General features: G+C 36.4%; 1 protein-coding gene across 3 annotated transcripts in view; it reads right to left on the reverse strand.

Annotated features, from left to right (window-relative positions):
- Window positions 1–8,272: 8,272 nt before the first annotated feature.
- LOC131439380 (homeobox protein extradenticle) overlaps window positions 8,273–19,002 on the reverse strand; it is a 104,356-nt gene continuing 93,626 nt past the window's right edge. For all 3 annotated transcript variants that reach the window (XM_058610305.1, XM_058610304.1, XM_058610306.1), the window contains exons 6-7: window positions 11,295–11,442; window positions 8,273–11,231 (exon numbers count right to left, since the gene is read on the reverse strand). In XM_058610305.1, coding sequence (XP_058466288.1) covers window positions 10,944–11,231; window positions 11,295–11,442 — 436 coding nt within the window. In that variant the 3' untranslated portion in view covers window positions 8,273–10,943. The remainder of the gene's footprint in view (window positions 11,232–11,294; window positions 11,443–19,002) is intronic.

A 19,002-nucleotide genomic window follows, 5' to 3' on the forward strand; every position in this document is an offset into this window, starting at 1 on the left:
ATTGCATTTCGCACGGCTTTTTCACTTACTCCTTCCAATTTTGCTATCTTTCTTAGTGACAGTCCGCGTTCTGTGCACTATTTGTACACCATTTGTCGAAGTTGTTGTGCTGAAAGTCCACGCATTTCGAAACAAAGTAATGAAAACGAATAAACAACTGCACAAGTGGTTAGAGAAGAGTGTAAACAACAGGACGCAGCCATAAACATTGACAGATTCTGAACCATTGCGAAATGGCAGCGGTTTTCGGTTGCGTCCATACTTTCTGGGACAGTCTTGATTTCATATATTATATTCTATTATGTTATATTATGTTGTATAGTATTATACTGCATTGCATTATATTCTATTGTATTATATTATATTATAAATATATGTATCGTGTTATATTGTATTATGTTATAGTATATTGTTAGAATATATTGTGTAATGTTATATTAAATTGGGTTATATTATATTATCTTATACTGTGTTATATTTTGTTATATTATATTATATTTTCTATATTATGTTATATGACAGAGAACAGATATCCTACAGACATTCATACGTACAAAGTCGTGTGCAACGGTAATTTTTAACGGATTTTCACTTGTATGCTTTACACAGCTCTTTTAAAAAAAGTTTGTACTAGCTTGGATGTCTGTTCTCTGTAGTTATATTGTATTATATTATGTTGTATTGAATTATATTATATTATATTATATTATATTATATTATATTATATTATATTATATTATATTATATTATATTATATTATATTATATTATATTATATTATATTATATTATGTTATATTATATTATATTATATTATATTATATTATATTATATTATATTATATTGTATTAAGCTCAAGTATATCGACAACGGGGAGGGGCAGGGAGTGCATCAGGGTATCTTACAAGTGGATGACTGGATGATGGAGTGGATTACCAACCTGAGTCACGCGGGGGAAGCTTTGTGTTTCTCTCTGAAGGTCTGAAATGAGTAAGACGCACCCTTCTAACAAACAAACCATAAAACGGGTTTAAGCTGGTACAGCGAAATTCTTCATTATATGGCCGGATGTTCTTGCTGGAAGGCACCGCGTCCTCAAAACTCATTTTGGTCTTCTTAACAGCAATTATACGAAAGCTATTTGATAATCAAATTCGGATCTACTGTAAGTCTACCCGCATACACTGGTAATGCCTTGAACTGACTGACCTTGGCTTCACACATACATACATACATACATACATATATAGTATGTATGTATACTATATGCGCTCGTTACGAAACCGGATTCTGTGGACTGATACAACCAAAGTCGGTTTGTATGGCCTGTAACTAATACGACCAATACTAGCACAGTGACGCCTTCCCATATAAAAGTTGGCTAAAAAACCCAAATATTCGATAACTGTGTAATGGCTTCTCATCAAAGTATCTAGATCATCGGATATATTTTCATCTTGGTACTATACAATCGAGTAATGTTTTTTTTCTCTCCATCGCCAGGGTAGAACACCCCAAAGTATTCAAGAAGGGTATAGCTCCATATAAATGAATCTATGGAAAAGCATGAAGTTATGAAGTCATCTTTTGAATCTTTTAGTAACAGCGATATGCGTTCCCCAAGAATTTTTGTGGAAGTGGTAAAGTGTAAAAATTTGTTACTTCACAAATGGTTGCCAAAATTAGCACAAAAATATATGAAATATAAAGAGAGTAATTAATCAGACATTTCTTGAAATCCATTTGCACTGAAAAAAAAACAAACAATTGAGAAAAATTTTCGAGGAGCGGGGAAGCGCATGGTGGCACATAGATTTTAGAAAAGTAGAGAGAAAATGCTATAAAATCAATTACTATTGAACAGTTACAGCCGTTTCCTATCTATTTGAAATTCTGAATGAAAAAAATCCAAACTTGTCTCATTTCTAGGATAAATACTGGAATATCAACTGTCGCTTCAGAGCGCAACATAAGCCCGGCCAATATAAACAATGTAGGATGTAGACCATGTTCGATGTACGTTCTACTATGTCTGTCTGGCGTTTTAGAGTGACTAAGACATGATTCAGAGTGGCGAAATGGTAGCGCGTATGTACGGAATGCATAAGAACGCAGGTTCGAGTCCTGTCTCTGAGCGTATCTTTTTCCAAAAAATCATCTTTTCTGTTAGTTTTTTATTCATTTGGCTTCTCCAATATATGTTTCCGCTCAGTCATTGCAAAAACCGAACTTAGTTATGGCGGCTTTACGTCAAACAACTAAAAAATTAATGAATCGTTAAAAGCAAATCATGCTTAGTCAAAAGCATCGGTCGGTCCAAAACTTTAAATGAAAAAACCGGATGCATGTTAAGTTTTTATCCGTACTTTACATGTATTTTTTTTGTCTGGTTCTTGCAATTAAGATGTTTCGAAACAATTTTTGCTTTGCACAATTCGTGTCCGGTTTTTGCATTCTATGGTTTTATCCTGGCATTTGAGCCGGCTCTCCGATTTTTGTATTCAGCCGTTCATATAATTTTTAGTATGTTTTTAAGATATTGTCGAACCGAGCCCAGTCATCGATAAAATCCTCGATTTTTTCTAAGCCTTCTTTTGTGAATTAATTTATATATGAACAAAATATGTTAAACCCTCTATGTGTACCTAAACGTATTTTTTAACTAAACTGTCAACACAACAAACATAGTTGTTTTTACCTGCAATTTTCGTTTGTATTCTGGGTATGCAATCTGTACAGTTACCTGATGTTCTGATTTATTGATATTTCTGGATACCCTACAGACGCTTTAGGTAAAAACTTGGACCATTTAAATACTATACACTTTCAAAGTTTTGACATTCACTTTTCAATCATTGTTGTGAAACATTCAAACTCAAACAGCTACAAATAAAACGTTAAGTATGGATTCTGCTTGGGAAGTAACGTCAAGTAGTGGCAGCTCTACCAGTTCACCGTTGTCGGATTCATACGAGTTATTAACATTACAGCAGAGTGGCTTCAATCAACAGAGCAGTGACCTCGCCAAGGAACTCGAGCGTCTACCGGTTCCGTTCATGGTGAATGTGCTGGAAGAGATGTTGCATCTGCCGGAGCTGACCGGGTTGCAACGTGAAGTTTTATCTAATCCCTACAATATTGGTAAAATTATCCGATATGAATCTCACGCCAAGGAAAAATTATTGAAATATTTCTTGTGGCTGGAGAAATCTACAAAGAACTTTGTTTGGGAACTGGTGGAAAATTTTTGCTACCGAATCATATCGTCGCCAACTAGACCTGGAGATCGTCATTTATTGGGATTCAACAATAGTTTGGAGTTGGGTACGATTCTTGCTGAGTCTGGGTGGTATGCTGAGGCCATCATACTGTTGAACGTTGTTAAAGTGCAAGCCGAAGGGAGGCGCATACATAAACTGCGTGTACTTCGAACGCTTCTCTACGCCGAAAGCCTCTCAAGACGACACGATGCCGCTCTGCAAACTATATGTGAAATTTACGTGCTTATGAATCAGATTAAAAATATACCCTTGAGTTTGATGGCTGAAATGTACAGCACCATATCTATGAGCCTTTTTGAGCAATGTGAGTTCGATGACAGTTACCATCACGGACTGCTAGCACTACAGTTGCTAAACGAAGGTAGCTGCTCGTATGAAACTATTATAGAAACGTTTCGGCAGATGTCGAAAACTTGTATTGCAAAAAAGCGATATCTACAGGCAAAACTACTGATTACTCAAGCGGTCAGCTGGGCTTGGCACAATTTTGGATCTACTAGCATCCAATATGCAGAAGCACTGGAAGACTACGCATATTATCTGCTGATGATGAACGCTTATGAAGATTGCATAAGGGTTCAGTCGGAAGTTAAGAATATCTACTACGATTCTTACGGACATCTTGGTCTTCAACCCGAACTGGCTCAAGGTAACTTTGCGTTTAGGCTGTATTTGGAGAGCTTCGAGTATTCTGAATTTGGACCAATCGATCAGTATCTGCAGTATGTCGTGGATGACAGTAACCACAAGCGAACACGATTTGAGCGATCCGACGACCGACAGATGGTAGCTGCGAAGAGACTCCAGACATTGCAGACGGTTGCTGAAGTTGTCCGTGACGGAAGTATCACCGATCTAGTTCGAAGAGATGAATTAGAGAATGTGCAACCACAGATGATGATGGATGAAATTAAAAGATTGTTTTTCATTAATTTATGATCGTAGTTACTGAATAAATGAGTTGTTATTTTTGTATATATATTGCGAGTTTTATTGTTGTTTTTAATTTATCAAAAGGGATGCTTTTTCAATTGATTTGATTGAGAAACAGCAAGCGCTTTTCTATGACTAAGTATGTGCCTTCGTACAAATTTAATATAAGGGGGATTCCCTATGAAAAAAGGCGAGTGGGTAATGTCAGAGAAATAACTGGATGTCGTGGATACGAAAACAACTGACATGTTCCTTAACACTTCCGAATATCAATTAGTTGATCAATTGTATGAACTATGCAAGCATTCCCATTTTTCACATTGGCCCTTATTACGAGTATCACTACACGGTGAAAACCAAGTGAAATGATTTTTACCTTATTATCGGTACCATTTCACGGTGAAAACGAAGTGAAGTGAATGTAGGTCTTTATCACGAAATTCGCTTCAGAGAAAAAAGTAATTACTTTGATGAGCTTGTTGTTATTACGAACCACAGTTCACCAACATTTTGTTCATTTAGGGGTTAGCCAAATTTTGTGCTAGGGCACATAACCGTTTTCATTATTTTTACGTTTCGTCTTTGACTCATCAGTGCAGAGCAGTTCAAATTGAACTGCTTAGTGCTAAACTCGGCAGTTCAATTTGAACCGCTAAGCAGACGTAAAGTTTCTGCTATTTACAGAACACTTTTTGTTTTGCAACTAAGTGCAATGTCTTTTCTGACGTGCCGAACGAAAACGTGTTTTCGACTATTTCTGGCCGATGCAGGTATGGTCATTTAGGGGTTAGCCAAATTTTGTGCTAGGGCACATAACCGTTTTCATTATTTTTACGTTTCGTCTTTGACTCATCAGTGCAGAGCAGTTCAAATTGAACTGCTTAGTGCTAAACTCGGCAGTTCAATTTGAACCGCTAAGCAGACGTAAAGTTTCTGCTATTTACAGAACACTTTTTGTTTTGCAACTAAGTGCAATGTCTTTTCTGACGTGCCGAACGAAAACGTGTTTTCGACTATTTCTGGCCGATGCAGGTATGGTCATTTAGGGGTTAGCCAAATTTTGTGCTAGGGCACATAACCGTTTTCATTATTTTTACGTTTCGTCTTTGACTCATCAGTGCAGAGCAGTTCAAATTGAACTGCTTAGTGCTAAACTCGGCAGTTCAATTTGAACCGCTAAGCAGACGTAAAGTTTCTGCTATTTACAGAACACTTTTTGTTTTGCAACTAAGTGCAATGTCTTTTCTGACGTGCCGAACGAAAACGTGTTTTCGACTATTTCTGGCCGATGCAGGTATGGTCATTTAGGGGTTAGCCAAATTTTGTGCTAGGGCACATAACCGTTTTCATTATTTTTACGTTTCGTCTTTGACTCATCAGTGCAGAGCAGTTCAAATTGAACTGCTTAGTGCTAAACTCGGCAGTTCAATTTGAACCGCTAAGCAGACGTAAAGTTTCTGCTATTTACAGAACACTTTTTGTTTTGCAACTAAGTACCATACCTGCATCGGCCAGAAATAGTCGAAAACACGTTTTCGTTCGGCACGTCAGAAAAGACATTGCACTTAGTTGCAAAACAAAAAGTGTTCTGTAAATAGCAGAAACATTACGTCTGCTTAGCGGTTCAAATTGAACTGCCGAGTTTAGCACTAAGCAGTTCAATTTGAACTGCTCTGCACTGATGAGTCAAAGACGAAACGTAAAAATAATGAAAACGGTTATGTGCCCTAGCACAAAATTTGGCTAACCCCTAAATGACCATACCTGCATCGGCCAGAAATAGTCGAAAACACGTTTTCGTTCGGCACGTCAGAAAAGACATTGCACTTAGTTGCAAAACAAAAAGTGTTCTGTAAATAGCAGAAACTTTACGTCTGCTTAGCGGTTCAAATTGAACTGCCGAGTTTAGCACTAAGCAGTTCAATTTGAACTGCTCTGCACTGATGAGTCAAAGACGAAACGTAAAAATAATGAGAACATTTTGTTTTTCACTACAGTGATTACTTCACTGAGCGTGACACCGGTAATAGATAAAATCAAGTGAAGTGATATGTGAGTGAAAGTGAAAGTGGAAATGAGAGCGGTAATAAGGGTCATTTTCTTGAAAAAACAAAGAAGGTTTCACTTGATCTCGATTACTTTGAATTACACACAGCGAAAAGTGCACAAATCTAATCAAACAGTTCTAGATTTGCATTAAACTGAGGATTTTTACCTTCGATTTGTGAAGAAGAAATCGTAATAGATCTTTAGAAATCTTTTAGAGCAATTAGAACGGCTGATTTTGTGTGATGTTCCCCACCGTTGTCCTTTTTTCGTTGTTTTTTCACCAATGCAAACGAATATCAGCTGTGAAGTAATCGCTATTGTCAGAAGCGAAACTAGCTTTGCAAATGACACACAATACATCTGCTCGCAGTGGCGATAGAATTCAAACTGATCCAATTTTTGTTAAAAGGGTTTTTTTTACGTGGCTTCGTTTGTAGTTTTTTCACTAATGGGCGGTCCTAACGGCTATAAAAATAGCAGCATATAGAATTTTAATGTCGATTATTTCATTTCGGATTTGCATTTCATTGAAAGAAACTATCAGGATGATGTACGGGATTCATTCCTGCCTTTCAGAAGGACCAAATTTTGTAATTCACTACGACATTAAGCACTGTTCGGAACATTTTTTTTTCGAACGATTTGTTGTACAGCAGCAGATATTTTGTTCTCTTCCTCAGAACGCGTTGACATGGGTCAAATGAGACAGATTTTTCAATAGTGTACTATTGAAATACTTCAATGCTGTTGCTATACACGTTTAAGTTGAAAAATTTCGATTCTATTGGTAGTTAGATTATATAAATCCTTTCACTGAGCTATGAGTTTTAAAAATACGAGAAAGGCAAACGCGCCTTATGAATTATCCTCTTTGATACTCGTGTATACCAAACATTTCAGAAAAGTTTAATTTTGAATTATTTGAGATTATGTCACACAACTGAAAATTGTATTATAAAATTGCGATCATATTTCCGATGGCATGCAGCAAAAATTATGTTGATTCGTTAGATACAACAAGAGATATTCACGATCAAAAACTTATCACTCTCTCAGAGGGCACATTTTGAAAAGGCGCCCCATAGTAAAGCAAGTGACAAAAATCAATTTTTGCCTTTCTCATATAGAAAAGTTATGCAATCACTTGAAAAATCGACTAGTAAAAATTGGCTCAGAGGTGTCATATACCATTCGACTCAATTCATCGAGCTTATCAATGTCAAATAATCTCACTAGGTTTTCTCGGAGATGGCTGAACCGATTTGGACAAACTTACATGCAAATGAAAGGTCTCATGGTCCCTTACAGAATCCCTGAATTTCATCTGGATCCCACTTCCGGTTCCGGAGTTATAGGGTAAAGTGTGTTAAATCTGTCACTTAAACCAGCAAAGCAAAAACCGCAAAAATTTTTCTAAACTGGACTCAAAACTAGACAAATTGATAGCCATTATCAGTGGGCAACTAAATAAAACGGTTCCCACTATCCTGATTCCCGGTTTCTGATTCAGGGAGCACCGGAAATAGTGGTCATATATTTCAAAATGGAATTCACTCTCTTTTCTTTTTTTTTCTTTCTTTCAACACAAGCACGCACTCAAAGTATGTCTGTCTGGACACAGAGAAAAAGTGCGCTTTCCTCTTTGTGTGGAGCGGAGCAAATGTATCCGCAGTGTATAATTGAAACCTACGCCCTGGTGTATCACTCTAGTGAAATGCCATCTCTGCACACACAGACATTTTGCGTACTCGAATTTTTTTAATTTATAATATTTTGTTTAATCCCGCTGTGGTATATGGTAAAGTGCTGGATGAGCGGGATCAGCACCTTTCATAATTAGATTGCAGGACTTAGTGTATCAAATCAAAGAGAGTATTGATGGAAATACCGGTTATCAATCAATGATAATGGCCCTAAACTCGGGATAACTCATTATATCTATTTGAGGAGGTAAAAGTTTTCTGCAACACAGCAAAAGAAGAAAGTGTCATTAGTGAATTGAAAAATCATATTTCTGTGTTTTTCTTATATTTCATTATTTTACTTCATATCTTTACTAAGATTAATTGTTAATTTACTTATTTACGTTCTCTTCTTTACTCACATTTGTTATTTTTTGTATTTTTCTCAGTTATTATAATTAAGTACACATAAAATTTAAATGTAATAGATTTAATAGATTTTTAAATCGTTTTCGTATACATACTTTCGTTTTTTTCATTTCCTTATTAATTCGCAAGAGTTTTTCCTCATAGTATCAGAAAACAAAATTATACCCAATTAAATGCCAACGTGGAACTTATTGTATATATATAGTCAAACTAACAGTGGTTGGTGGTTGCATCAATGTGATTTAAATGTTACCAGTATCAGTAAAGATTTCAATTAATAACTAACGACAACCAAAAACTGAATAAAAAATGCACAACACTGACAAGCAGTAAACGGTTAAACCAATGACAAATCTGGTAAACGTTTGGGTATGTGCGTCATTTGCCGGTCGAAACTCGTTGATTTACCTGAGTAGCTTCATTCCATGGATGTTTTTTTTCTGTCACTGCTAGGGTTTCGACCGGACCAAATTGGAACTGAAAACCGGTTCGGAAAACATCGTCCTACTTCAGTATCTTAACGATAAAAGCCACTAGATATTACTTTCTTGCTCTTGATTTTGTCCGAAACTGAAATTTTCTATTAAAATGATGGGAAAATAGTTGTTTTGTTCGTCCATAGATCATATTTTTTAAATAGTATATTTTCAAACGGTTTTTCATTATTCATAATAGTTTATTATTTTATCGTATACAAATGATTTGTTCGCTTAATTTTTTGTTTCATCAACTCGCATTCTCTTGAATTTCATACGGGTAACCAGGTTCATTTCCAGGTTGCCGTATTTCCACGGCTGTATCAAGCGGTTCGTGACTCAGTTACTAGGCTTTCGTTCCTCAGCTTTCATTTTCTCATACTTTGCTTGCACATATTGTCAATTTTGTTGTTTGTTATCTGCGTATATGTGTTTATGTGTTTCGGCTGTGAAACACTTCTCTTGTTTTTTTCTTTAGCATAAAACGCACACACGTACATCCTTTTCTTGGTTGCGTTAGTAAATGACAGAGTTGCTAGATTATTTTAAGTACAAATCCTTCCTGGCTAAATTTTGGTATAGCGAATCGTATATCTGGGTTCCAAACATTCCTTTGAACGGGTTTCTTTTTTTTAATTTTTGAAAATTGTATACTTTGTGTGTGTTTTTTTTATGTGAGTTGAAGAGTATGTTGTCTATTAAACCTAGAGCGTTTTACTTGTTTGCTTTAGATGGAAGAAATGAAACTGCTCCAAACGCACCTACTCTAAAAATAGCTTTGTTTTTGTTTTCCTTCGATTATTGCTAGAAAACCGAAATGTTTTCCCGCATAACTTTCTGGTTTCACTAACTTGCTTTTTCAGCAATTTACGTATATTATGTGAGTGTGGCCAGCTCGTTCTAATTCTTGACGAATGAGAGCTATCCGCCACGCCCATGGCCATCTTGAGTGTGATGGATTTTGTTCGTTTAGATTCATCAGCTGAGAGCTGACTGTAGCATTGATAAATGGCCTACTGTAGTATCGGTTGATTCCTATCGCCTAATGGTATACACAATAGTTTTTTGCCTTTTTTAAATTATTTTCTATCGGTTGAATTGAAGTATCTGTAACTTTGTTCTTATCGCTTTAGCTTGTATTAGTGGATTTGTGTAGGTCAATTAGGAGAATCTGGTAAACATACTGGTACTGCAAGTTAAAACAAAACTGTGATGTAGTGTGACGATAAACATGTTACTTTCCGACCTGCCACAAGTCAGAAACTTGCAAAACAATATACATGATTGCGGGTGAGGAAGGGCGATGAGATTGATGCGAACATTAAGCAGTGATTTGTTTGGGCATTAATATACGCTTCAACTAAATAAACAAATCGTCTCCTCGGCATCTGGGCGGATGTTTACAAAGAGGAAAGAAATGCGGTCGTAACGTAAATAACTAAAATTTAAAAGTTACTCTTATTGCAGCGATGATTTACGTAAAATTCTACTAATGTTAGGATCGAGTGGGTAAGAGCAACACTTGCTTGATTCAAGGAAAATTGTACGTATTTACCAATAGAAGTTGCGAAGAAAACCAACACTACTTTTACGCCATACTTATTGCTGGCAACATTTCATCCGGCGATCTACTCGCTAGAGTCGATTTAGCAAAGGTTTGCTTTGCAACTCCCATTTTATAAAAGAAGAACACCAAACAAGTGACTGGTGTCTGTCCCTAAAGTTGTAAATGCTAACCCTATTTCCTATGCGAGATGTTTGCACTCGTTTGTAAATTATGGGCCTACTAAAACTTAATTAGTAACTTTTAAATAATGTTTCTTCTTTGAAAAACTAGTTCGTTCTTCACTGCATTGATAATGAGAAACTAAGCGTTTTAAATTCAAACAAACTATTCCTCACTACCATCCCGATTCTACGCGCATTTCGTATCTGTACCCGGTTTAAACTAAACTAGAAATTACTCCTAAAACTGCTCCCAATTCTCTCATTTCCTACACTTGCCTACTACATTCTGTTGTGTGCTGCTGTGCCACTATGACCTACTCTGCTGAGCACTCGTAGGGGTGACCACTCTCACTTAGTACTCCGCATCTCAAGGACTCAGATCCTGATGACCGCCCATTGGATCGTAGCCCATGCTGCCATCGTACGCCTGTTGCTGGTCGTACCCGCCGGAACCGAGCGAGTAGCCCATCGAATCTTGGGCAGGTGCAGGGGACATCATTGGAGTTGCCGCTCCGCTCGGAGGTCCACCCATGGAATACGGCGAGGCGCCCGCTGCCTTTTTCGCTGCGTACAGGTTCGCTTCCTCTTGAGCTTTGCCAATGTTCTTCTTGTAGCGAATACGCTTGTTTCCAAACCAATTCGATACTTGGGAAACCTGGTGAAGAGAGATAAAGATAGTGTTCGTATGTTTTTGTCTACAGATCGGATGAACACTTACGGTAATGCCGCACTTTCTGGCCAGTTCTTCTTTAGCTTCCTCGGAAGGATAGGGATTACTGAGGTGGCTGTAGAAGTATTCGTTGAGGATCTCAGAGGCCTGCTTGCTGAAGTTACGTCTCTTCCGCCGGGCATCTAAGAAGCGGGACCTGAAATCATTGATAAAGCATGATTAATTATATTCAATGACAAATTGTTATAGTTTGCTACAATTAATAATACATCATGAAAGATGTGAAGTTGATACATCAAATATTCAATGGGACCTTTTTTGAAATAATAAGGTTCAATTTATTCTTCCTTCCTCTCTACGTTATTCCTATTTTGACAGTTATCGTTTTTTGTTTATTACTATGAACTTTTTTCCCCAAGCAACCAAAATTTCCACAGATTCTGAAAACAAAACTGCTTACTTGATGCTTCAAAGCGTGCGTGGAATTTTTCGCAACTTGAAAGTACACTCTAAAAAATTTGAATTTTAAAGGTGACTTAGTCCCTCATACGATGTAATTCATAGAGACCTAATTTGTCAAATGACGGGAAATTTTATTTGTAATGACTTAATGTTAGATGAGCTTGAATTTTACTGGTTTCGACTGTAACTTGCGTTCTACTAGCAGGTGCGACTGTATGAATTTAAATGCACCTTTTACCGGCCAAGCAGATGCATGCTTCTGTGGCTCAGTCGATTATCAGACGAACTTGCGATCCAATGATTCTCGGTTCAAGTCGCGGTGGGTTGCTACGAAATTCTTTTTTTTTATTTCAATGAATTTCATGTCATGGAGTTTTAGACACAAAATTGAATGTTCTTCCACGTAAATTTGCGTGAATTGCGACGCTTCATTTATGTGCATCTAATAAGATGTAAAAATTTTTAAGTGTGTACAGAACAAGTTCTGAGCGAACTTAATCGTTGCTTGAAAGCTGAACAATGCATTTCAGAAGTGTCTGGTGCACTTTCAATTGGGAATTATTACTTAAAAACAGGCTTAGATTTCCCAGAACTACGTAAGCTGCTGAAGCATCAAGCTCACTTCCTTTCATCAGAACTTTCGAACACTTGGGTACTTTTTACGATATACTTTCAAACAGGCACTCGTGCTTTGAGCATTACCACTCGAGGCAAAGCTCTAATACATCCACTTAGATATGGAAACTCCCACTTGAAGAAAGCAAACAAAGCCACTTGAAGTCAAAGCAATTCCACTCAACCGAAAGTAGAATGCCGCTGTTTAGAGCTGAAATCACTTCACGCAGAGGAAATAATCAAAGACAAGTTGTTCAAGTTGTTATCACGTGTTAGAACAACTTTCTTTTTTTTTTAATTTGTTTTAATGTGCATGTTTTTCAATTGAATATCGATGAACAAATAGGGCAGAAATTTTAATATGTACGCTCTTAAAACAGTTTTCTGTGGGTTGTGGGTTTTCTGACATTTCACTTTGCTGTGGAAGATTTAGATGTCACACTACAAGAGACAGCCTTATAAAACTTATCTGCCGATGATGTGGAGCATAATAGCTGTCCGTTTGGAAGAAATATTTACTGTCAGTGTCATTCCGAACAAACAAACGATTTGTCAAATCTGTCAAATACAATATTAAGCAAAAAATGATAAAATTTCTGATGAATAGTTTTGTATCATTTCTAGCCATTTAGACAAATGTTAATTCCACTAAAAATACAGCTCTGAGTTTGTTTCAAAGAAATCGTTCAGTAGAAAAATATTAATTTAACAAATACTAATAAAGACAATTATCCAATGACCTGGCGCTCGTCTGAAGTACAACCACAAACGAATTTCCAGACATGACAGTCACGACCTTTTTTTGGCGCACATCTACGGTCTTCTATGAAACTGGCAACAACGGTGATAAACTGGTTGCACTGTTGAGTTCCCATCATCACATTTATAACACAAATGTCAAACCGTGAGGACCTTTCGATTCGTTAGCTCATTTGTATATATTGAGATTTTATGGTACACTTAATATTTTGTTTGTTTTGATGTAATCAGCTAACACCATGATCTCTCATATATTTAAATTAATAGCGAGAGGACAGTTTACAGCAGATATGAATTATAGCAGTTGAATGGGAGTTACAATGTATACTTTTCGCGTTAAAAGTAAAGGTAGCTCGGAAAGCTCGGTATTCCAAGTGCTAACACAGTAGATTTACGACGTTCCATTATGTACTACGAAAAAGTCAGAGTAGATTGCATAAATGTTAAAAAATCAAAATCTACGGTTGACGAGTATATGGAAGAAATGAGGCTGATGACATGGCTTTGGATGCCCATTTTTCGTGCTTCTCCGTTTTTTCGTTTTGCTTATCTTGTTGGTTATTTTTAACAATTGTTTTTTTATATTATGGTATCGAAATGAGTGACATTTGATTCTGCCCTACTCATGGCACACTTTAATCGAAATAATAACAATGCAATTAATCTCGCGCTTCACCAAGCGGTGACTGCGGTCATTTTAGAAAGTACCGGGTACGAATCAGATTTTTTAAAAATTATTTTAGGCACATACATGTCTTTATTATTTGTTTTGCTTATTTTCAAGCAATCCTTAACTGATCCAAAACTGGCTCGCGATTACCGGTTGCCAGGTACTACTAGTCATAATCAATATTGTTGAAAATGTCTGTAATTGCGTTGTTTGCCGCCAACATTGTCAGATATACCGAATTATCGATATTTATACTGACTTTTGACCTCTATACATTATTACAGATATGGTCTGGAAATGACCTGCTAACACTGCTTGCCTTGCTTTATGTAGAACTGCTAAGTGGCTTAATAATTCATCATAATTTGTTATGCACAGACGAGTCGAAGACGAAAAGGAAAGGGAGAACTAGCAATCGAAGTATTGGCATTACATTCCTTTTGTTGAATTTGACCTTTCTGTTTCAACAGACTTCGCAGCCTATTTATAGGCATACAGAATCATTGCATGGGTACGACACAAAGTCCAACTGACACTAAGAATCCTTTCAGGTCGGGGTTCGAACATACGACAACTGGCTTGTAAGACAAGCGTCCTATGCATTGAGCTGCCAACCCGGGGAGATCTAAGTTGACGAAATATGTATCTGTTTACAATACGAAGAAAAAATAGTATAATTAAAAAAAGACGATCTTCTCTACTAAGACGCTCGTCCAATGAAAAAAATTTGTTCGAGCCACTCTTGTTCATTGTTTCGATATTTGCAGAAAGGAAGCCAAACGCAGAAAGCGGCCGTCGCAATGGGAGTGGAAATTCCAATTCAAAACCATTTACCAAGATCAGCAATCAAATTGTAGAGTTTAGTTGCCGTTTTAAGTAGGAATATCACTTGACATTTGCAGCTTTGGTTGTACTAGAATTAAAACGATTTGACAAAATAACGAATAACTGTTAAAAAAAGTTTGTACAAGTATAAGATTTCCCATTAAGTATCAAAGTATGATTTAAAAATCAAACGGAAATCTAGTTAGCAAATTAAGTTTTCATTGCTCTTTCATGTTCAATTCAATGTCATATATCCGAGATCCAAGCGATTCTATAACAAGGAACGAACGTTGCTCAATAGATTCAGTACTGATTGTTTGCCAATGATGGAGTACACTTTCTTATGTCGTTTTCGCTTGAGAAAACTGGAACTGACCCAGGGTAGTTTCATCAAACAAACACTTTTCACGAACCTTTTTTGATTTCGCACTTAGCAACGAGGGTTTGAGAAAACCTGATATAAAAACCAGGTTCGAAACTGACTCGATTTTCAGTTCAACAACGTTGAAACTAGGTTCGAAACTGGCTTCAAACAAACGGTTTGACAGCAGTTAGAGTGGAAACTGGGTTAGGTTTGGCATCAAGCGAAAACGACATTAATATGTTTTCAAAAGTTGTAACGAAATCGGTTGTTACTTCAACATGGTTTTCCAAATATGCCTCTATCAGGGCTTCCTTCAAATAGTTTTGCCTGGAGACAGCATTCATATTTTTTGGTATAATTTTGGCTTGAAGCATTGATGCTAACAGTGGCGAAAAAAATACTAGTTGTTACAACTAAATTTGGAAGCATTCTACCATCACAAGTTCCTTGCCAAACCATTGCGTTTTTCTTTAAAACTTGACTCATCAGCATCAGAAAAAACAGCTTCTATTTGCCACTCAATAGAATTGTAATGTAGAATTCAAGGGACTGATTCGTGAGATGTGGCTTGTTTTTCACTTTTAGGTCACATTACGAAAAAAAAACATTATTTTGACGGGAGGCACCATGAACGATTTCTTGGTCTAAGTTTTTGGTTTCACAGGACATTGTTCATAATCATTTTTTCTTGTCCTGAAAGCAAACTCCTGACATCCCATTTGTCCTCCATTCCGCCTAATTGAAAAACATTGGGCAATTATTAAACAAAAGTTGAAAAATCGTGAGAAGGTGGCTGATTCAAGTTTTATTTAATATTCTCCCAAGAAACCTTTTTTTTTGTCTTTCTTATATAGAAAGGCTAATCACTGTGAAAACCGATTTTTGATCCAACTTTCTCAAAGTCGGGTGAAACGATTTCCACAAACTTATATTCGAATGAAAGGTCATGTAGTTCCACATAAAGTTTCTAAGTTAAATTTAAATCCGACTTGAATATTTGAACTTTATCATGATCCGACTTTCGGTTCCGAAGCAACAGGGTGATTAGTGTAAAAACTTTTGACTGTTTGATCATAAATGACCATGTAAAGAGCTACAATTCCACTGAAAATTGTTCATAAATTTCTCTAGCTTTTAGATTTTGGAAAAAGTCCGAATAATCTTACTTCCGTTAATTAACCGGAAATAGGGGTCCAATGTTCCGAAACGGATCTCACGCCGATCTCCCAGAAAATCTGGGTGAGCCGATTTCTAAAAATTTAGACTCAAATGAAAGGTAATACGGTGAAATACAAAGCTCATAAATTTTATCTATATCCGACTTCTGGTTCCAGAATTACAAGGTAGTGAGGGCTTAAACTTTCAAACCATCATTCAAAAGCAATGTGACATGTTATGCCATTCCATGCCCAAATAAACTTTCTTGCTTTCATTCAAGATTCAATGAAAAGTTTTTTGAAGAATCCCTTAGTAATAACGAGTGATTTTTATTGCTGATATCTTTTTGGCAACACAGATCACATGAGACAAGGAGACAACCACACTAAAGGACAACGGTGCTTCCTTCACACCAACCCCAAGCAACCCCAGTACACCTGTGACAGTCACCAACAACAGTGAAGCAACCCCTTCAACGAAACTATCCAACGTATCCCCTATTGAACAAAGTACACCAGCTGCAGTCAACAACTTACCATCCAACTAACCAGCAACTGCAAACAATGTACAACAAGACGTATCTACAGCAACTAGCAACAAAATCAACAACAATATCACCGATGCGGCAATGGATGACGAGACGAACCGCGAACAAACTGCCGCTCAATCCTCGCAGGAGGGAAATGGAAGCTCCTCTCCCTCTAGAAAAAGGGTGACAGCGAGATCCAATACAAAAAAAATTATCTAAAAACTCAGCCCAATCGGCCACGTAAAGCTTGTACGCAAATAGGCCTGAATAAAATATCTTTTAAATAAAAAAAATGTCAACTTAAAATGAGAACTTCTTTATGAACGCACTATCTTTAAATCTCTTACTAATGGTCAATGTTGCCAAATGAGTTTTCATGAATGCAAGTGGAAAGGTGTGTGTTTCAAATATACAAAAAAATATAACTGCATCGTAGACCATTTTAAATCTGACAGAAGAACTGGTCGAATAAATAAAACTAAAACGGCTTGCTGTGGATACGTTTGTTCCAGTTTCTGTTCTATTATAGATCTTCTATATATAACTTCTAGCTGCTGAATTTGCTCTAAGTGTGCACCATGTTCATATAATTTTGACATTTCAGATTTTAGTGCATGCTAAACGTAAACTATTAAACGCGGCGAAACGCGAAGAAATAGAATATTGAAATAGTAACCTCTTCCATCGCGAGAGGGAGCAACTATGATGTTTTTCGGCATTAAAAATGCCTTACTCTTAACTATATGGGACCGGGTGTCAATTAAAAGTTTCAAAATAGTCGCGTAACCTTTTTGTGTCATAATTTTGAACGTTAATAACTCGGTCATTTGTTGATGGATTGTTATAATTTAACTACCAATCGATTCGGAAACTTTTAACTTTAATATGTATGACGACGTCGTTTCAGTATTTCAATAGTATACTATTGAAAAAATGGTTGGAATCGACCTATGTTTTCATCCACCAATCCCTGTTGTACAAAATGACGTCAACTTCTTGTTCGGCATAGGAGGCTTTGCGTCATGCATTAAAAACACCGCATCGTTCTGCGTAGTATGAAGAGAAATCTATAAATATAGGCTGCACAGTATTTCTTTGCCTAGTTGATGTTTGACTGTGAATGAAACAAGTAACTCGTCCAGTGAGCTGATGACTGAATTGTATATGCGTTCACTTGCTGGATTGTCGCTTTTGCATTATGCGTTGATGAAATTTCCTGTTGTCTGCGCAACACCGTGTTCGTTTGAGTATCTTATATATCATCTCGATATTGAAGAACCGAATCAGCGTGTTTACCGATTCTTTCGAAATATCCCATGTATTTAGCAAATTTTTGGTCGATTTTACCATTTAAAATGCATGTTTTGAGATAACGACATTTGAATATTTCAATTGCATCCCATTGAAAAATTGGTTTGAATTGAGTATTTTATTTTGGTTCTCTAGTAACTATCAGGCGAATTTAGAATTATCGGCGATTGATTTCTCGGATCTAATTTGCAGCGCTTGTTCCTCGATGATTTGTTAATGGATTTTCCTAATTTAAATGATTCCAAAGCTTCAATATTGTAAACCTAAAAATATTTTAATTTGCCAACGGATCGGTTTGCATACTTAAATCTCAATTCCCATACGAATAAAACGTGATAATGTGACTGAACAAGTTGTTGTCCCACCAGGAATTAAACGCTTCAAATGTTTCAAAATTAAATTCTGAAACTTATCTGAAAGCGGCCTCCTCGGTTTAGTAGTATACATGAGTTCCACAGGCTCACATATGAAGTACAATTAGATGCAATATCGTATAGTTTCAAAGATAAACTCAAGGTAAGCTTACCTGCGGTTTTACAAGTATCGTTTGAATAGGAACCCTCGTAGAGTCTGGTTAACCGCCAGTTTCAGTTTAATTATTATTTGATTCAGAACAATAAGCGTCTGATGACTACACGCGTTGTAACTATGACAATGTTCATTCATATGCCCTCGGCATCTTATAGCTTAACGCAATGTGCCTTAAAATATGTTATTAAATAAAAAAAAATGTTCTTTCGTGTGCTAATAACATCAAGTTACAATATGAACAAAATTTCGGAATTCCATTCCGTATATTCCTAATATGCCAAAGCGAAAATCAATGTAAGTAACTAAATATTTTATGCGAATTGTTTCACATATTTTCTTCCTCGTATTGTTGCCATATTATTTACCGACACTTTCCGAAGATCATCGACGATTTTGAAGAAGGATTAATAAAATTACACTATTACTGAGTGTAAACTCCAACACAATATTTTTCGTTAAAATATATAAAATCTTCTCTTGGATCGACTAACTGTTTATAAAATTAATAAGTTTGTACTTTCTCGAAAATTAT

Source organism: Malaya genurostris, chromosome 3 (genome assembly GCF_030247185.1).
Source record: "Malaya genurostris strain Urasoe2022 chromosome 3, Malgen_1.1, whole genome shotgun sequence".
In the NCBI taxonomy this organism is placed as follows: domain Eukaryota; kingdom Metazoa; phylum Arthropoda; class Insecta; order Diptera; family Culicidae; genus Malaya; species Malaya genurostris.